General features: G+C 37.5%; 1 protein-coding gene across 1 annotated transcript in view; it reads left to right on the top strand.

The window, feature by feature from the left end:
• Positions 1-22584, top strand: part of SHC3 (SHC adaptor protein 3) — a 583606-nt gene that overhangs the window by 360572 nt on the left and 200450 nt on the right. Inside the window, exon 6 of the mRNA XM_044064309.1 lies at positions 12150-12201. Coding sequence (XP_043920244.1) covers positions 12150-12201 — 52 coding nt within the window. The remainder of the gene's footprint in view (positions 1-12149; positions 12202-22584) is intronic.

Here is a 22584-nt window from a genome sequence, read left to right as displayed (position 1 = left end):
GGATCAAAATGTTCAACAGCGGAAGTATACGCCTCACTGGTGAGATCAGATCATAAACTAATCTCGCTGGAGGTCCTCATCCCGCCCCCACCTGAAACAAAAAGACCACAGTGAAAAACTTCTCAAAAGCCGATTTCACACTTCTAAAAACTAGTGTGGTCTCCTTTAAGGCCCCTGAGCCAGTGGTAAACATTACTCAAACCGCTGAATCACTTACAAATGCCTTCTACCAGCACCTACAGGACTGCATGGATCAGGCAATCCCAAACAAAACTAAGACTCTCTGTACCAAAGGCAAGCGTCCAGTCTGGTGGACCCCAGCCATAAACAAGCTCTACAACAAAAGGGGGAAGCTACTACAAGATAGAGCAAAATCCTTGAAAGGTAAGACACCTTTGATCATTATAAGTAAAAACTAAGAGCTCTCATAAATCATCCAAGGCAAATTTTGAGAGAAAAATTGCCAAGGACTCTAAAGACAATCATAAGGCCTTCTTTAGCTATGTTAGAAACCTAGGAGGAAACTCCCAGATATGCTCAGAATTAGTTCAAAATGATGTGAAAATTACTGAACCTACACACATTGCTAACATACTGGCTGACAGGTTCAGTGCAAACTTCTCCCCTCCCCAAAAGGAGAGATATCTATTCCAGAGGATTGTAGCCCCCAAACATCTCCAACGCCCAGGTGAGAACTGCCCTCACTAAGGCAAAAACACAGCATCCATGGGACCGGATGGTGTCCCCGGCTGTGTGCTTCATGAACTCAACGAGGAATTAAACCCACAGTTAGGACAGCTGTTTAATCTTAGCCTCACCTCAGGATACACTCAAGGAGTGGTGCACGGCGACTGTGGTCCCACTTCATAAGGGCGGTGCCTCCACAGACCCTGGAAATTACCGCCCATTAGCTTGACAAGCCTTATCTGCAAAGCCATGGAGAGGATCATAATGGAACTCATAAATAAAGACATAGGGAACTTGCAGACTTTGGATCCAACCCAGTTTGGCTTTGTCAAAGGCAGATCCTGCCTCTTAAACTTGGTTGACTTTTTCGAGACAGTCACCAAGGCCATTGATGAGGGAAAGGCAGTCCATACAGCCTACCTCGACCTGGCAAAGGCCTTCGACACAATACCCCACTCAGGTATCATCGAAAAACTCATCAGCTTGAATGTAAACCCATACATCACAAGATGGGTTGCAAACTGGCTAAGCGACAGGACCCACAGGGTCAGAGTTGCTGGAGCCATGTCAGACTCAAAGCCTGTCACAAGTGGTGTCCCACAGGGCTCAGTCCTGGGTCCACTCTTGTTCGGCATCTACTTTTCTGAAGTACAAGCAAACACAGGAGGGTTATGGCTGACAAAGTTTGCAGATGACTGCAAACTGCGCGCCATAGTCGAAAACACATCTGACACAGATATCCTCCAGAAGGGCCTCACAGAAACGGATAACTGGTGCCAGAGCCATGGCCTGAAGTTAAACGCCAAAAAATGCATAGTCATACCCTTCGGGAAAAACAAGGTTACCCCTAGCTACCATATAGGTGACAATCCACTGAGCACAGAAAAGTCATCAGGGATCTGGGGACCCAAGTTGACAGTAGTCTTTCGTTTGACACTCATGTTGCTAAAGTAGTTAGGAAAACCTTCTATATCGCCCACCTGATCATGAAGGGATTCACATCTAGATCAAGGGAGGTCATCGTCCCCTGTACTCATCACTCATTAGACCTATGATTGAGTACAATGCCCCGCTCGAATGTATCTGACCAGACACCTGATGCAGCTTGAAAGGCCCCAAAAGTTCCTCACCAAAAGGATAAAGGGTCTCAAAATATGTCTTATGCTGCCCGACTGAAAGAACTCCAGCTTTATTCAGTCTCATACCGCTTGCTCAGAGGTGACCTGTGCCTGACATATAAGGCCATGTCAAACCCAGATTTGATGAATATGCTTCACCTCAAAAATCTAGATCCCTCAGAACCACAAGGGCGGAGACTTAAACCTTGACACGGTTATAAATAGAACGTGCTGGAGGGACAGATTCATCACCCAGAGACTCCCTATGCTGTGGAACAAAATCCCGGTACATGTGAGGCAGAGCACCTCGCTGGCCTTGTTCAAGAGGAATCTTGACCAATGGATGGGAGATCGCAGATATACCCCAGGGATTACTTCAGTGTCACTGCTTGACAGAGGCACAGAAAAATGATAGGCATAGTTTTTATTCAAACTAAAGGGGTGGCGAAAGCCACATAACTATGGGCTAGGCTTATAAATGCCCTTGGGCAGATAGCCTAGTATGAACCTATGAACCTATGAACCTATATTACATCATCAAACTCACAGGAGTCTGAATGATGTAATATCGAAGCATGAAGTTCGAATCCCAATAACTACGAAAGCACAGAACAGCAATTTTTTCCCAGGGAAAAAAATTGCTGTTCTGTTACAAAAAAAAAAAACAAAAAAATACTTACATTTTAAACTGAAACTACACCCCCCTACTTAAATATACCAGCTCCGAGATCGCACCACAGTGGAGGAAATAGCAAAGTCCAAAAACGACCCACCGATTTTTCTCCCTGGGAAAAAAATCGGTGTGCCGTGGCTTCACTATTTTCATAGTTCGAACAGTTGGGTTCAATATTACAATGTTCGGACTCCTGTGAGTTCGACGTTGTAATATAGAACCGATGGCCATACATTGAATCCTTCAACCTCATTTGCCAGAGAATAAACCTACTGAAAGATAAAGTTTCTCTGTTGGAAATCATTGTTGTCATGTTCTGTCAGCAGTGATGCCCTTTTCAGGGGAATTTCTCCTTCTTCAAGTTGGTGCAACTGTGGTCTTGTTAAATATAAGTTTAGAGGGTGTGGGGGGCTTGCCTCCTGCATCGGGACTGCAGGGAACATGCACCCCTGTAAAAACATTTATAAATGTGTTTTTTTGGTCATTTTGTTTTGGTGAATGCAGTTTGATGAATTCGATTCTTATTCAGTTTTATTGACTCATAGTGGAATTGTACTAATACATGTCATATGCAGATGACTTGGTCACAGTTGCAAGAAATAAGGAATGGATAAATGAAGTAATACTAAGCAGTGAGATACTATTAAACAAAATAGGATTACAGTTAAACAGAGCTAATTGTAAAAGATTTCAAGTGAAAAAACAATAAATAGAATATATTACAATATAAAAGAATTAAGTATACTAGCTTGAAGATTTGGTGAACATGAAAGTGTAATAGAAAAATGGAAATAAAAACTGGAAGAAGTAAGGACATTTACACAGCTAGTCACTGTTCCCACGAGAGGAGAAAATATACTAGATCTCATTGTCACAAACATGGGGACAAAATGCTCCACACCGGAAGTATATCCCTCATTGGTGAGATCTGATCATAAACTAATCTCACTGGAAATCCACATCCCGCCCCCACCCCAAGGAAAAAAGACCATAGTGAAGAACTTCTCTAAAGCAAACTTCACACTACTCAAGACTGGTGTGGTATCCTTCAAGGCCCCTGAGCCAGAGGAAACCACAACCCAAGCTGCGGAAGCCCTTACAAATGCCTTCTATGAACACCTCCAGGACTGCATGGATCAGGCAATCCCAAATAAAACCAAGACTCTTTCCACAAAGGGCAAACGTCCAGTCTGGTGGACCCCAGCCATTAACAAACTTTACAATAAGAGGAGAAAGCTATTACATGATAGAACAAAATCCATAAAAGGGAAGTCACCCCTGATCATTATTAGTAAAAAATACGAGCACTCATAAAATCAACTAAGGCCAATTTTGAGAGAAAAATTGCCATGGATTCAAAGGACAATCATAAGGCCTTTTTCAGCTATGTTAGGAACCTGGGTGGAAACTCCCAGATATGCTCAGAATTAGTCCAAAATGATACAAAATCACTGAACCCACAGACATTGCCAACATACTGGCAGACAGGTTCAGTGCAAACTTCACCCCTCTCCCCTAAAGGAGAGATAACTATCCCAGCCGAGTGTAGCCTCCCGGACATCTCAAATGCGCAGGTGAAAGCTGCTCTCTAAAGCTAAAAACACAGCATCAATGGGACCGGATGGTGTCCCCGGCTGTGTGCTACACGAGCTAAATGAGGAATTAAACCCGCACATAAGGCAGCTGTTTAATCTCAGCCTTACCACAGGATACGTGCCCAAGGAGTGGCGACGGCAACTGTGGTCCCACTCCACAAAGGCGGTGCCTCTATGGACCCTGGTAATTACCGCCCCATAAGCTTAACAAGTCTAGTCTGCAAAGCTATGGAGAGGATCATAATGGAGCTCATAAACAAAGATATAGGGACTTGCAGACATTGGACCCGACCCAGTTTGGCTTTGTCAAGGGAAGATCATGCCTTTTGAACTTGGTTGACTTCTTCAAACAGTCACCAAGGCCATTGATGAGGGAAAGGCAGTCCATACAGCCTACCTTGACCTTGCAAAGGCTTTGACACAATACCCCACTGGTATTGTAGAAAAACTTACCAGCTTAAATGTAAACCCATATGTCACAAGATGGGTTGCAAACTGGCTTAAGGACAGAACCCACAGGGTTAGAGTTGCTGGCGCTGTGTCAGACTCCAAGCCGGTCACAAGTGGTGTCCCACAGGGCTCGGACCTTGGGTCTCTATTGTTTGGCATCTACTTCTCAGAAGTACAGGCCAACATGGGAGGACTTTGGCTGACAAAGTTTGCAGACGACTGCAAACTGGGCGCCATAGTGGAAAGTGCATCGGACACGGATATCCTTCAGAAGGGACTCACGGAAACAAATAGCTGGTGCCAGAGCCATGGCCTGAAGTTAAACGCCAAAAATGTATAGTCATACCCTTCGGGAAAAACAAGGTAACCCCAAGCTACCATATAGGTGGCAATCCACTAAGCACAGAAGAGGTTATCAGGGACCTGGGGACCCAGGTTGACAGTGGCCTTTCTTTGACACTCACATTGCTAAAGTGGTTAGAAAGACCTTCTACATTGCCCACCTGATCATGAAGGGATTCACATCCAGATCTAGTGAGGTCATTGTTCCCCTGTACTCTTCACTTATCAGACCAATGATCGAGTACAATGCCCCATTCGGGATGTATCTCACCCGACATCTGCAGCAATTGGAGAGACCCCAAAAGTTCCTCACCAAAAGGATAAAGGGACTCCAAAATCTGTCATATGCTGCCAGATTGAAGAAACTCCAGCTCTATTCAGTCGCATACCGTCTGCTCAGAGGTGACATGTGCCTGACATACAAGGCCATGTCCAACCGGAATTAATGGACATGCTCCACCTCAAAAAATCCAAATCCACCAAAACCACTAGAGCAAGCGACTTAAACTTTAGCACGGATATAAATAGGACATGCTGGAGGGATAGATTTATCACTCAGAGACTCCCTATGCTGTGGAATAAAATCCCGGTCCATGTGAGGCAGAGCACCTCGCTGACTCTGTTCAAGAGAAATCTAGACCTGTGGATGGGAGATCGTAGGTTTACCCCAGGAATCATCTCTGTGTCACTGCTGGACAGAGGCACAACAAACTAATGGGCACAGTATTTTTTCATATAAGGGGTGGCGTAAGCCACAATAATTTGGGCTAGGCTTATAAATGCCTTAGGGCAGATAGCCTAGTATAAACCTATGAACCTATGAACCTACAGCATGGTGGAAAAGATTTACTCTCTTTCTTTAAAGAATATATATATTTTAAATACCTATGTATTAAGAAAATGAGCACACTTAGGTGGAGTTTATATGTTTCTGAGTAATATGGAAAAATAATTAATGGATATTTTTTTCAGTTTTATTCAGTACATAAGATTAAATCCTATTACAAGGGGCATACTTTATAACAGAATAGGAGTGTTGTACCTGGTGTTTATGCCCTTGTTCTGGAGAATTTAAAAAGTTCAACAAACACAGAAAATATGTTGGTGAAAATGCTGAATTTGAGACATAATGTAATGAATAAACAGAAGCAAAAAAGAAAATATAGAAATAAAGTAACATATGAGGTGGGAGGATGGCAGAATGGTTAAGGTGTTTACCTTGCATACGCAAGGTGCAGGGTTTGATTCTCACATGGGGTACTTGGCTAGGCTTAAAATGGCCCACAAGGGCAAATAGCCTAGTAATAATCTATGAACCTATGAAAAAAGTAATGTTTTGGAAAATGTGATAGTAAAAGAAAGGAATAGTATAAAATAGAATGGACAATTTTTATTTAATATATCCATGGAAAAATTAAAGGAAGATCTATTTAGGAAAGAAGGAAAACATTTGAATTTTTTTATTAAGTAGATTTTTTGTGGAGGATATTGCTGAATAAGTTATATGTACAAAGCAATATGAAATAAAAAAGTGTTAGAAGAGAAAAATGTAACGAATATCATGTAGAAGAAACTATAGAAAGTTATCCCTAAATTGCATAAATAAGAATTATGAAGAAATATTGAAAAATGAATATAAGTAGAATGGATATGAAAAAAATTAATATAGAGATGGTATTACATAGAAAGCATTGAAAGGAAAGCAAGAGTGAAATTGAAAAATGTGATAATATTTTGTTTATTACTGTATAAATGTTATAAAAAGAATACATGGAAGATTTCACATAACAGAAATATAAAAGATGAAGAGATGAAAAAATAAGGGGATTGTTATAGAAAAAAGGATGGGGTGGATGAATATATTTTTAATAGGAAAATAGATTTAAGTTTGTTTTGTATTACTTTTTTTATATTAATTTCAAAATTAGATTATGTTAACTGAAGAAAGAAGAATGTGAAGAACTTTTTCGGAATACAATGAACAGTAAACTACCATCTTAAACAGCATTTAAATCAGAGCATGTGACCAAAAACAGCGAATGCCTTGTTGTCTGCAAATTTTAATGCACAAGCATTCATAAAAGGGAAATTAATAAAAATACATTAAATGTAAACAAAGTGAAAAATAAATATTGTTTACCAAAACTATTTAAAACTAACAGCATGTAATTCATATAAATTCACTTAAATTAATTTTATATACTGAAATGCTTTTACTAATCACTTAATATTAATAACATCATTTAACCTTGGAAACGCATCTGCTTTTAATGTGACCTGACATTTTAGTTCTTTATTTTCTAATTCAATTTTAAAGTTACCTCCTTTTAAATCTGTCTTCACTTGTTTTGCAAAAAACAAGAATTTATGATCATCTTTGCAAGTAAATGTATGCTTTGCTAGAACATTACTTGCATTTTCGTCTTTGATGGCTAAATTGTGCTTATATATTCTATGTCAGAGTTTCCTAATGGTTTTACTCACGTAGAAACTCTCACATGCACAATACTGAACTATATAATAGACAACTTCTGTGCTGTTACAGTTATAAAAACCTGTTGCAAAATATTCTGAATAACTGTGAGGGAACACAATGGAAAACCCTATGTTAATAATCCTACAGGCTTTATATCCACTAAATAGAAATGTAACAATCTTATATCCTTAAACCCCTATATGGGATGTTCTAATAATCACTTTAAATTGGTACCACTTTTATTTGTAATCTTAGAATGGCCCTCACTACTTTTATCAATTCTTTATTTCCTTGGATAATGTTGTAGTTGACCTTAATCATTTTCCTAATGTAACCAAAATCTCTACCAATGGGGATTGCAAAAACTTTATTTTCTTGTGAGCTATATTTTACATTCTTAATATCTAACTCAAAACTAAGAATGGGATTGAATTTCTTTTTCCTACTTGCAAACATATCTTTCACCAAAATATCATGTTTAGCTGGCAGATATCCTCTATCAATAAGCAACTGAAACAGGAACTGAATTTCTTTATCAAAGTCTAGGTCTTTACTGACTAATCTACTAAGCCTGGTAAATGGCCCTCTCAGTATGTTAATTTCTAAAGTTACACTGTGGTGGCCAAAATAATCCATATAGTTATTTACAAATGTGCCCTTCCTATAGATGTTAAGCACAAAATGAACCTGTAACTGCTGAAGGTGCACTGTTACAAAGAGCAAAATCCAAAGAGAAAAGCAGTGACATCACCACAGATGACTGGCAAACTTGTTAAAATCCAACAAAAAAGATGAACACAAATTTTTTACTGAAAACATGAGACATAAAACGTGGCAAGACAAAAATAAAATCCCTTTCAAACAATAAGCGCTTTCAGAAATATCTTCTTCAGATCGATAGATAGAAGACACAGCTTGTGGCAGAGTTTATATACCTCCAATAGGATTTGAGAAGCTGCAAAAGGTTGGAGCAAGTAGAGGAGAAGGTGACCATGCTAGATGTACCCAAATCAAACAGCACATAATCTGTCATTCAGTTCCGACTTGCGATGCTGTAAAAAGTGTTAAATGTGAACCCAGTAATACAAAGTCAGTAACAGTAAACTGCTGTTTATTATAGCAAATATCTCACCAGCAATAGTGGAAACTATACAATAAAGACAAAAGCAGACCGGTAATAAACCAACAGACTATAAGGTAATGACAAGTTTTAACTGAAACAATGAAGCACACTGAAATCAATCCACAGTTCGCAGTGGTAAAAGAAGTAAAAAAACAGGATCATATAAGAAAATAGAGCTACTTATGGGATCAAAATATAGCAGGCTCTAACAGATTCACACAGCACCGCAAAAGTCTAGGGAGCTTCAATCAATATTTGTACCTGTGCTCATACCAGGCAACTCAATCCTACAAATGAATCTGTAGGCAAGACCAAAAAAAGCCGATGACAACCACTGAACTTTGGTTGGTAATTCAGACTCTGTTAAAAAAACCTTCTGTCCCAGTAGCTGTATAGACAATGTCAACTCAACATGTACCACAGTGGCTGCAAATCAGCAAACCATACACAGATGAACTGAATTCCAGACCAAGTACAGTTAAACTAGTACAACCAAACTCCATGCCAGGAGCATCCAAACATTTGTAGTACCATTTAAAGAACTCTAAAATAAAATGCAACAGCTGGACAATAGCATGGCTATGGACATCAGACTGGAGATGTAGAAGCACTGCACCACAATAGGTTCATAGATGACTGCTAGCCTAATGACCCTAAAGGGCCTTTTAGCCATGCTTTGCAAATGTATTGAACAGGTTATGCTACCATTAATTTAATGGGGGGGGGGCACTATAATTTGGGCAAAAGTGATGGTGCATTTATATTCTTCTAGTACAGCCTTTGAGACAGGAACACCAGCAATATCAGTTGGGAGTGAGTTTGCATTCAATCCACAGTCTGTTCCACAGCTGACCTCCACTCACAGCATCACTGACGAAGCACCATTTCAGGAGGTATTACTCAGCAGTCTATAGGTGGTTTCTCCAGCACTCAGGTCATTAAGTGATCTGAGGTCATCTACGTAATACTGCATTCAGTATGCAGATGATTCCACTCTGATCTGCTCAGCCACTTCCCCAGCTGATCTGCAAACCTTAACCCAAAATGGTTTACTATTAAAATGTCGAACGACACTACGTTGACTGTACTATAGTCGAACACGGAAGTTCGAAAATAGTAATGTTGACATCAAAAAAACAATCTAGGAATGGTTTTAACATGGGTCGAGGTAGGTGTTCAGTATTATTCAGAATTACAAACATCTCCCCTACCTCGACCCATGTTAAAACACAGTCCTAGATTGTTTTTTTGTCGTCGACATTACTATTTTCGAACTTCCGTGTTCGACTATAGTACAGTTGATGTAGTGCCATTCGACATTTCAATAGTAAACCACCCAAAATACATTTAACACTATCGAGAACTGGCTCACCGACCAACGCCTACTTCTGAACCCCAATAAAACTAAATTTCTACTCTTCTCCCTCACTAGTAGATCTACCACACTTTCATTCTCTGTCACATCTAACAATGGTACTACTATTTCTCCAAATCATCACACCAAACTGCTAGGGGTTATCGTAGACAATAATCTCAAATTTGACGTACAGGTCAAGAAAACCATACAGACCATCAATAAGAAGCTTGGATCACTGTATAGAAACAAAACATTTTTAACTCCACTGGCTAGGACTGCAATCACCTGATCACACCTACTCTCTACTCTTTTATATGCCTCGCCTGTTCTCTCAAACCTCAACAAATCCGAACTAGGTAAGCTGTCCCATAGCTACAATCATATTGCCAGATTCGCCACTGGCTCTACCTATAGAACCCACCACTGCAAGAACCTTAAACAACTAAAATGGCTAGAACTGCCCAGCTTAATTCAATTCAGTCAACTCTTAATAGCGCACAAAATGTTGTACCACCCTGAGGATACCCCCTCACTTAAAAATGTTATTAAGCCATATAGCAACCTGAGATCTCTATGGTCAGCCAATAAACTACTGGTCCAAACCCACAAAGCTAATAACTCTGCTGGTGAATCCCTGTTTGCTGACTTTGTTTGCAAAACCTGGAATTCGTTGCCAAACTATATAACCCTACAATCCTACAAAAGTCTCTTCAAAAAAAAAAAAAACTCAAACAGTATCTCAAAGGGAATTGGCTATGCCCATGTACCAACCCTGATTAAGTTATAAACTGAAAGCATATTCTGTAATTATCATAACTTGTAACTACGTCACCAAGCTCTGCTTCCAATCTGATGTCTCTTACTTTTAATTGTGTCTGTCCATGAGAATTGGGAGTCCCTATTGAGAACACTACTAAGCCATTGTATATAATCACTTTGTTTTTATAACTGTTTGCTAACTTCTGTGTAATCTATGTAAGTTTCTCTATGTGGAGCTTTTCTCCCCGGGCCTCCGCTGAAAATGGACATGTATCCAGTTGGACTATCCTGGTAAACAAATGTAAAATAAATAAATGCTTATCACTCTGAGCTATTCAGTTTGCTATAATGCTGCTTAAATTTAATAATCAGTACACATAAAATTCATTGTGAATTAATCAATGAATATTCAAACATTAATAATTCTCTTTCATTGGAAAGTTTTATAATTATTATCTTTAAATTATTCATACATTTTGCTTTTTCACACTGCATCATACTATCTATAAATTCAGTTAATTGTGCTACAAAATCACACAGCATAAATTGTTTTATTTTATAGATAATACACAAAATCACACAGCATAAATCGTTTTATTTTATAGATAATACACAAAATCACACAACATAAATCGTTTTATTTTGTAGATAATACACAAAATCACACAGCATAAATCGTTTTATTTTGTAGATAATACACAAAATCACACAACATAAATCGTTTTATTTTGTAGATAATACACAAAATCACACAACATAAATCGTTTTATTTTATAGATAATACACAAAATCACACAACATAAATTGTTTTATTTTGTAGATAATACACAAAATCACACAACATAAACCGTTTTATTTTGCAGATAATACACAAAATCACACAACATAAATCGTTTTATTTTATAGATAATACTGAAGGTCTTTTTTGTTTTGCAGATTCACTTATAGTACCTTGTATGTCAATGTTTTATTCACACAACCACTTAATCAGCTATTTTAATCAGCAGAAGGATTTATTTCTGGTTACTGCATTATCTGTTAGTGTTTCTCTTTCTGGATGAATTCTCTTGCATTCTGCAGTGAGAAATGGCCCCATGTACATGAGCAAGCTCACTATCAGATTTATTTAATATTTGCCTGGTATAGATTTGGGCTCTAAATACTAGTATGTGGAGTCAGAACTGGTGAACATTCTTAGTGGTGTGTGCAGCAATCGTATACAACCTCCATTTGGGAATGTGCAATTCAGCAGGAGTAAGTAGTACTTATTGTAGCATACTAGCCACATGACACAACCACATCTTGCTCTAAATTAGGAGGAAGGTATCCTGGAGCTCTTACTGTACAGTGACTCCCCAGTCATCTGAGCCGGAGAGAGTAAGGGTGGTGCAGTGGCCTGTTTGAATTACACATGCATGATTAAAGTGAAAGAGTTCATCATGTACAAAAATGTTTGTGAGCATCATGAGAGTATGACCAGTTCAGTAAAATAATTCATCATTGATTTGTCATATCACAGTAACCTGTACACTAACAAGTAATGCACTTATCATGTTTCCTAATTTGCAGGATACCACAGACTACGTTGCATATGTAGCAAAGGATCCAGTGAATCGAAGAGGTGAGAAAATGCAATATTTTCAATGGTGCAAAGTATGTGTCAATGTGTGTGTGTGTGTGTGTGTGTGTGTGTGTGTGTGTGTGTGTGTGTGTGTGTGTGTGTGTGTGTGTGTGTGTGTGTGTGTGTGTGTGTGTGTTTTTTGTATCCTTTCCAGATAAAACATCTGAACAGTCTGACAGCATGAACATATAATGTCCTGTATGAAACAATAGGATAACATATTTTCTTACATTTACTTATATAAGCATACTGTTTTCAGAAGGACATTTTGGGATGATCTCAAATGGCTCAGCTGATTATTTAGCAGTTTTGAAATTATTATTGTGGAGAGGAGAATGAACCACTCTAGTTAGGAAGATAATATGAGCAAAACAAAATTGTGTGGCCTAAAATGCCTCCTTACTGTTAGATGGGCATGCTGTATACATATGTGAACATGAGGTGCTAACAGAAGAAGAATTATGTTCTACTGGATATCTCTGATTAGCGTAACTAATTTCTTCTTATGTATGGGTAAGTACTAGGCTAGCTACCCTTGCAGAGATTTTAATCTATCCAACTTCCCGTTTTGTGTGCAAACTAATACATCCCATTAGGTTATAGGGTGGCCTTACCATCCCTTGGTCGATAATTATATACTACCCTTAATGAGAATAACTGGGATCATACCATAGATACTTTGAGGGGACCAGTGCATGGGTTGAAGCATCGAGGAGGTGTCTCTGTCCATTAATAGTACAGCGGCAGTTCTAGGGTAAATTTTCTGTTTCCCTTCCACAGATCTAATTTGTGCTTGAATATCAACAGGGATGAACTTTTTTTGTGGGTGGGGAGTCTGTTCCAGAACAGCGGTATCCTCTGCGAGATATACTTGGCCCTCCAAACCATACTGTTGATGTTGCAAAAGAGGTTTAGATCCCTAGTCTAGACCAAGTATTTCTGATGCCATTTGATTTCTGTTGTGCAGTAAATCCATCAGTAATGGGTTGGAGGATACCTTGTATGCCAGACACAGGTCATATCTTAGCAGGCTGTAGGATACTGAGTGGAGTGACACAACTTCTAGTCGGTCCATGTAGGACATATTGTTTAGTTCTTGTATCCTTTTAGTATGGTATCTCTCTGAGCATTCCAGTTGTTGCATGTGTCTGGATAGATACACACCAAAGGGGACATTATATTCAATGTGTGGCCTAATGAGGTCTGAGTAAAGGGGGGAAAAATACATCCCTAGATCTAGACAAAATCCCATTTTTGTAAGCTGTGCAATATAGAAGGACTTCCTTACAACAATGGAGACATGTTGGTCAAAGGGTAGGTCAGTGACCACATACGTTTCCAAATATCAGACAACTGGGTTAACTCTTGGGGTCATATTGTCAATGTGGTAGTTCATTGGGCTAGATGACTTCCCAGAGGTTATAATAATGCATTTTTTGGCCTTTAGTTTCAATCCATTATTTTGGCACCAGTTATTTATTTGGGGCAAACCTTTCTGCAGGATGGCTAAGTCATTTGGGGATTCAATGACTGCTACTAGCTTGCAGTCGTCTGCAGATGTAGTTAGACAGAGACATTTGGTATTGGCTTTTACTTCAGGAAATTAGATGCCAGACATGAGAGGTCCCAGAACAGATCCCTGGGGGACTTCACTGGTGACTAGTCCCTTTCTGGAGGTAACATCTCATATTTTGGTTATCTGCATCCTATATGTGAGCCAGTTAGCAATCCAGAGGGTGACATAGGGGTTTATTCCCAATTTATTAAGCTTTTCTACTATGCCTTAGTGGGGAATTATATCAAATTCTTTGGCCAGGTTGAGGTATGTGGTTAGAACCATTTTGCCTTCATCCATTGCACTGGTGACCTGTTCAGAAAAATCCATCAGCTTGAGTAAGCATGACCTGCCCTTGGCAAATCCAAAGTGAGATGGGTCCAGTGTTTGGAGATTCCCAATGTCCTGATTGATTAATTCCATGATAAGTCTTCCCATGGCTTTGCATAGCTGGTAAGACTTATGGGTCTGTAATTGCCTGGGTTTGTGGAAGGTCCTGTATTATGCAGGGGAATTACTGTAGCTGTTCTTCATTTGCTTAGTACAAAACATGTATGAAGGGTGCGTCTGAACAGTGTTATTAGGGGTGTGGCTAAATAGTGCTTCTTGCTAATTAAGGTGCATCTAGGGATATTGTCAAGACTCACTGGTGCAATATTTTTAACTTTTGATAAACTTTTAGGACTTGGTCTTGTGCAATAGCTGGAGATGAGCTAGTTTCAGGTTTATCATGAGGGACAGCCGTAGGCAAGAAAGGAGAATTTACTGGTTTGCTATATCTTTAGCCTTAGTGTAGGTAACATCATTCACAATCAACTCACTTCTATTGGTTCTTTTGGTTTGGTTTGTTTCAGAAATTTCTGCACTCCACAAAAGATTCAAACTGTACCATTCCCTCATATCAGGCGTTCCAAGGTTCTGTAACTCTTTCCATAAAGTCATATTTCATGAAACATGCTTGATGAATGCCTTTCAGCTGCTACCTATATTGCTTTCTCCAACTTCAGTTCTTAATCTTGTACTCCACTACCAGAACATTGCCAAACAAGATGATGCATCCTTGTCATATTTCATTCTTTCACTTCTCTTTTCTATTTTTTATTAGTTTTAAGTTGGGGAATGTGAAAAGTTTTTCATTGTAATTTTTCAGATAGGCAGCACTGCAAGTTAGATATCACTCTTTTAGAGAACATCAACTGTGTCACTTTTTTCCATTGTTGTGTGACTGTGGAGTTGGTATACATAAGTTAGTTAGTGTGTGCAGGGGTCTCCCCACATGACAGGGTAGAGGGGACTTGACCCTCAAGAAAAAGAAGTAAGCCTGTGATTTTGTGAAAGCGGTGATAAATTTTTGAGATATTTTCTGTTGGACAAATATAATTTTCTGTATCATCATGAATTCTTATGTCTGTCTTCTTACTCCAACACTTTAATTCCCCTCACATAGTGGTGACTCTAGGTTGCATGCTTTTTAACCACCACATTTCCTCTTTGGCCACTAGTGCAAGACACATCACTAAAATGTAATCTTACCAGTGCTAAGTATAGTACAAATGTAATGCCTGCTAACTTTTCTTTATTGTATTTACATTTATCCTGCTGTTTTTGTTGTATTGACTTTCATATGTTGTATGTTTTTTTTCTGTATATTCTGTGGAGCTTTTCTCCCCGGGCCTCTACTGAAAATGGAAATATATCCAGCTAGACTAGCCCGGTCAACAAATGTAAAATAAATAAATAAATAAACTTAAACATGTCTGGAAAAATATTTCCTGATTTGTTGATACTGTACTCTGCTGGAGTTCACCATTGCCATTTCACATTGCGTACTATCATTCACTTTAACAGTAACTGCGATTCTCAGATGGCTAGATTGGTTACAATGTTATAATATCAAATAATGGCGTAGGACCTCAGAGGATATCATCACTGGCCAATTTGCAGGAAGAGATGGACAAATAGGATATCTCTCCGTACCTTAAGTACAGACTGTGCTTAAAAGTCAATAAGTTGTGCATGTTTTTGCTCAGAATTCCCTATATGGCATTTATAACTCTACAACAAACTATTAGCCTGCTCAGTCTGGAAACTACTGCAGGTCTCTCTGAAGACAGGTTGTCTATGTGTGACTATCACAATGATCTTTGACATAGTAACATGGAAACTGTTGCTGATCATTGGCACTACTTTTAAATATGACAAAGCTATAGGAGACGAGGTCAGCTGCTGCATTGAACTCTGTGGCACTGACTTGCTTTTCTTCTAACAATTATATTTTTTGTGCCACATGTGGCTTCTGGTCAGAAAGCTAATATCCCATCCACTTCTCATTAGGACCTTACTCAAAAGAGCCTTATATTTCTTTCAAGGCACCTGTGGATGCATTCGAAAGCATTAAGGGCAATATCTCCTCTTCTAAAAGGTGTTCCTTGCATAACATAGAGATTGCTCAGTTATACAAGTAGACTGTATTGTCTTTGCAAGGTATTACCTGCATGAAAGCTTAATGCCTGACACCATTAAGATAATTAACATTTTGGCAATCTTCTGTGCCTTTGGTATCTTGCTCCCTAGCTTTCCAGGGGATGGAAATGAGGCATCAGGTATATAATTATCTTGCTAACAAGATTCTAAGTGCTTGGCTCTTTTTTAAATCCCCACTGTACAATGAATGGAAATTAGTAGCTTCCTGCTTCCTGTTGTATTTATATTTATTGAATACTTGTTCCCTGCCATCATTTAGTTTAACTTAATATTCTTACAGTCTTCCAGGAAAAAAATAAAAACATGAAGCATATGAAGGAATACCATGTGCATCACTAAAGTGTAAAATGATGCAGACTCTCTGCTTTCCTTCATGTCTCCTTGTGATTATAAGTTTTATGCTTTCCTGATTTTATACCTCCTTAGTGTATCTCTAACTCAGGTCAACCATCTTGTCTGTACTGAAAATGCCACAATTTTGAAGTAGCACACACTCGCCAAATGCAGCTGTGAATAATTATAAAACAAAAGATGACAGAAGGGAGCACAAACAAAAGTCATCTACAAAAGGAGTTCATATTGCACTTGCAACCAGTGTTCTTATATTTTGAACAATCAAATATGAACAAAAAACATGAGTGCCACTATAAAAGTTGTTTGTCTTCCAAATACCTAGATTCAGAGGAGTTTTGTTTACAATGGCCTTTTACAGTTTTTATTTGCAAAGAAATCAAAAATATAGAATCACATATTATCTATGGGCTGTTTGTCTAACACATTTTATACTGTTTTAAAAAATTAAAATAATAATAATGATAAAAATCTGAATTGAATCTGATAAAAATTGAATTAATAGGATAATTGGTGTAATTAACATATATATGGTAATTCAACTGTTGGTTAGTGTTTGTCTGAGGAAGTTGGGGCAGGAGCTCTGACGAAAAGTGTATGTAATAATTCACACTTCAGTTTTGAATAAATTATGTTTGTTTGCATATTTTGCATATATTTTGTTGGACGGTGGTATTTGCTGGCTTTTTAGTGGCTTCGGAGAAGTTTGTGCTTCTTATTAGTTTGTTTATTCATGTCTTCATGGAGCCAGTATTACCGAATAGTCCGACTTCAGTATCTGAACACTCTGGTGGTGATGGAAATTTAACGGTCCTAATAGGGCTGTTAACACAGAAAGTTGACTCTTTATCTCAGAAATTCGAGGAAGTTACTAACCAACGGACTGGTTCACAGTATGCTAACGGTAATAATGGGAACATTTTAACACATGGTACTGCTAATTTCAGTCCAGAAGAGGAACCATTAATTGCTGGGGTTCGGAGAATGGAAGGAATGGGAGCAGCTGCGTATGACTTCTCATGTGGGTCCTAATCAGGCTACTCCTAATCAAGACATCTCGGAAAGAAGGAATAGTAATCAGAATCGAGTACCAGCATCAGCGGCAGCATTAACGGCTGTTGCGAGTCTTAATACGTGGATTAACAGACCTTTTGTTTTTAGTAATGGTTTATTAAATACAGTTAATACTCCAGACCAGGAGGTAAGCGCTGACCTTTCTTCTAAACTAAATGAGTTTGATGAAAAGTTGTTTAAAGTACTCAAATTGCAACTGGAGATAACGTACTTTCATGAGTGTCTGAATTTAAAGATTGTACCAAAGGGTCTAAGACAGTGGCAGTTCCCTATGGGGCTTAGGGAAGGATCTCCCTTTCATGATGCTCTGATAGCAATGTTCGATAAACATGGACTAGAGTTGCTTGACTTGTTATGTGTCCACTACCAACTTTTAGTGGACACATTATTGCTAGAAATTGAGGAAATAGATTTTTCTATCAAAAATGATATAAATTTTGTGAGATATCGTTTTGACTATGAAAGATGTTTCTCTAGCATTGATGAGCATATGGTGAAAATTAGTAATACGAAAGTAAAGAAGATTGCATGTGACGTTAGAGACTATAAGGAGAGCAATGCTTACCCTAAGCCCCCACAAGTGCAAGGAATTCTGACTGTTTCTGGTAACCTTAATATTAGTAGAGCTGTTACAACTGTTAACGAGAACTAACAAGTTCAGGAAGCTCATTGTAGTAGTAATAATAATTCTGGTGTGGGTGAACAAAGTGACCAGAATGGCTTGCAGTGTAGTGAAAGGCTTATTCAAGCCAATAACACTAACTACAATAAAAACAATATCACTACGAGCAGTTCAGGGGGGCTAATAGTGATCAAGCTCAGTACCACCAAAATTTTCACAAGGGATCTTTCCAGCAGGCGAAACAGAACAACAGAGTAACGAAGAACAAGAGAAAGAAATGGTAGCATTGACTGCCCCATTTTTGAATGAAACATTGGCTTGTGAAGTACTTTATAATTCTAGTCAAGATTTTAAAGTATTTAATTATTCAGACACTAATATTTGTTCAGAGATTGTGGATTTATTGTCCAAAGGGTATACCTTTGTTCCATCTCGCCCTTTTGATTTAGCGAACACTTTAATAGATGTGAAATTGTTTTCTAGGAAGATTAATTTAATGGCACTAATGGATAAAAATACATACAAGAAATCAGATCTGTATGTATGTAGTGTGTATAACCCTCCCCTGCACCCTCTTCTAGCACTTTTTGAAAACGCTACAGAATTGGACCTTAGGAACTTAGTGGTCTAGTCCTTGTAGAGTACATCATAAATATAACATCAGTAGGGAAGAAAGAGACCTGCTTGATTTTTTTGTGTCAAGCACCCATCCGTATTATGAAACCAGATAAGGGTGGCGGCTTGGTTATAATGACAATTGATGATTATAATTCTAGAATGTGTGCTATCCTAGAAAATGAAACATATGTTAAGGCTTCAATTAATGAAATGAATGGAGCACATATGAAGGTAAAGGCATTTATTGAGGAGCTTTATATTGACGCTAGAATTGACAAAGATACATATATATATATATTTGCAACAACTTGCTCCTAGGACAACATGCCTTTTTGGGATACCAAAAATACATAAAAATTTGAGTAACTCGCCGATGAGACCCTTAGTGGATGGGAGGAATAGTATTACATTCACTTGTGCAAGGTTATTGGATCACATATTGCAAAAATATGTTTTAATGGAAAGACAAATTTCGAAAGACTCATGGTCTTTTTTGAAATCAATTAATGGTTTATCATTTTTTCCTGAATCCTACTTTGTCACAGTGGATGTAAAAGATCTGTATTCTAGTATCCCACACTATCTAGGAATTGAATGGGTGTCTAATATGTTGTATCTCTTGAATGCACCAGTTAATGTTGTTAAACTGGCTGAGGAGTTGATGGACACAGTTCTTTCATATAATTATTTGAAATTTAATAATGACATTTACCCCCAAAAGATCCGGGTGGCTATGGGTTCACCCTGTGGGGCTGCTATTGCTAATTTGGTAATGGCGTTCTGGGAGAGGTCCTTTGTGCTAAGTAATAATGAACTTGAAGGCAATATTATATATTACACACGGTTCTTGGATGATATTTTTATTTAATTCCAAGGGACTGAGAATCAACTGTGTGATTGTCTAGCATGGTTTAATGGAACAACAAATTTCCTGAGCTTCACTTCTCGTTTTGATAAAAATAGTGTAGAGTATTTAGATGTCTCTTTGAGGAAAGACTATGCAATGAAGGCATATGTGTCTAAAATTTATAGAAAGGAAACTTATTCTAATATGTACCTTCATTATACCAGTTGCCATCCTAGACACCAAAAAAGATCTGTGGTTAAGAGGCAACTGGTGAGGGCGGCCCAAATGACCACCATAGAAAAGGAATTTCATGAAGAGTGTGATACTATGTTAAGTTTTTTCACACAAAGGGGCTACCCTATGGATTTCCTAATGGAAATTTTAACAGAAGTGAGAGCTAAGAGACTAAGAGGTGACTATGTTCCTATTTTGAGTAATATCCAAGGGAATAATATTGATATTCCAGTTACAAAGGTGAGGTCAGATATAGTCCATGGATGCAATTTCATTTGTACATACAGTTTGGACTCTAACTATATATCGAATATAGTGATGAAGAACTGGGACTATCTTATTAATGATAGTTTCTTTAGGGAACTCCTCCCGGATAAGCCTAAAATAATTTTTAGACGGGGCAATAACCTCAAGGAAATATTGCAGAGGAAAAGAAATCCTTTCACAACTAAGGTAGGGATGTACAAGTGCCTTATGTGTAGATGCTGTAAATATATAGATGAAGGGATTAAGTTTACTATAAACAATAAGCATTATAGATCAGAGCTAAAATATAATTGTAATAGTAGGCAAGTGGTCTATTTAGCTAAATGCACCCAACGCCAAGCATTCTACATCGGAAAGACCGATAGAAAACTATGTGAAAGGATAAAAGAGCATATTTATAACATAAATGGGAGGAAAATGGAAAATGCTTTGGCTAAGCATGCCTTTGATTTTCCAGGGCATAGTTTTAAGTTTAGGGTTATTGACCAATTGGTTACTGATGGAAGAGGGGGTCATGATGCTTTGAAATTAGAAAGAAAGGAGCTCATTTGGCAGCTCAGGACTAACACGTGTAGAATACCTGGTATTAATGAAATGTGTTCCCTCGAGTGTATTTTACGGCTAAAAAAATCTAGAGAGGTAACATATTATATAGTGTAATATAGCATTTTTCATGTATGGTAATAAATATATATATATTTTTAAAAGTTCAAATACATGTAATTATGTAATTCCATTTATTTAATTTTATGCATATGTATTTATTTGTAATGACATATCTGTAATTGCAATTTTTTCTGAATTTTTTATATATTCATAGTTTAGATGCATTTTTGAATAAGAAGTTTGATACCCACGTTTAAATGAAAGTTTCTCTTGATAATATTCAATACCTAGTTTAAGAAATGTTACATTTAATAGGTATTGTTTATTAGTGTAGGACGCAGTATGCAAATAAATTTGTTTTATTTGAATTGTATTTTTATGATGTTTTTGTATGTACAATGTTGATTTTATATATATACTTGTATTATAGTTATTACGTATTATATACACACAGACATAATTTGTGAATAGGTTTTATTATGTTTCCGAATTTTGTATTGAGTAAATAATTGATTTTAAAGAGAATTTGGAGAAAATGTAATGTTTATATACCAAATACGTAATACCAAATATGTAATACAGATAATAGCATTTTGTGATTGAATTTTTTATAAAGCATATTGTCACTTTAAAATTTTTAAATTTGAATTAATAGGATAATTGGTGTAATTAACATATATATGGTAATTCAACTGTTGGTTAGTGTTTGTCTGAGGAAGTTGGGGCAGGAGCTCCGACGAAAAGTGTATGTAATAATTCGCACTTCAGTTTTGAATAAATTACATTTGTTTGCATATTTTGCATATATTTTGTTGGACGGTGGTATTTGCTGGCTTTTTAGTGGCTTCGGAGAAGTTTAATGATAAAAATCTCCCACCACTTAAATTGGTAATACAACAGACAGAATATGTGAAGTCCATCTGCTACATGTAGCTTTTATTTGCAGATTGAGGATGCTGTATTATCTTATTATCTCACTTATGCATTTACTGTTTGTGATGCTACCAGTTCATAGGATCTCATATCCAGTTTCTGAGCCCCATGCATTCAGTATGTATATTTACCTATATACCCACACACTTGCAACTGCATATATATATATATATATATATATATATATATATATATATATATATATATATATATATATATGTATATATATATATATATATATGTATAAAGACAGACATGCACAAATATTTATATAATATATAATGTGTATGCACACACATGTATAGGAAACACTTAATAGGTGCAAAGCAGAGAAATTATCTCCTTAAACCATTCATGGATGCAGACATACTCAGTCCTACATGTCTGGCCTCACAACTGCAAGCAGTGTAGTAGATTGCCAGATGACATGTTATGCATCTTTTGGATATGGACACAGGGCAGGCATGCAAACTCTGCAAAGAAGGCACCACAGATGAGAACTAAACTGAGATCCAAGCATTTCTATAATATATATATATATATATATATATATATATATATATATATGTGTGTGTGTGTGTGTGTGTGTGTGTGTGTGTATGTATGTGTATGTTTGCACTTCAGAGAGTTATATAGAATGTATATTCCTTCAAGTTACTACTAAAACAATATCTAAGGAAAAACTGTCTTTGCTTCTGCTCAGCTCCTGGATAGAATAAATGTTTGGCCATAGTTTTTTTTCAACTTCCACATTTTTTCCTTTGAGCCAGAAAGATACTTAATAAACCCCAA

The sequence above is a fragment of the Protopterus annectens genome, chromosome 2.part2, assembly GCF_019279795.1.
Source record: "Protopterus annectens isolate FY-2018-M chromosome 2.part2, PAN1.0, whole genome shotgun sequence".
In the NCBI taxonomy this organism is placed as follows: Eukaryota; Metazoa; Chordata; order Ceratodontiformes; family Protopteridae; genus Protopterus; species Protopterus annectens.
Note: the sequence above shows the minus strand (reverse complement) of the source record. Positions and strands in the feature narration are given on the sequence as shown.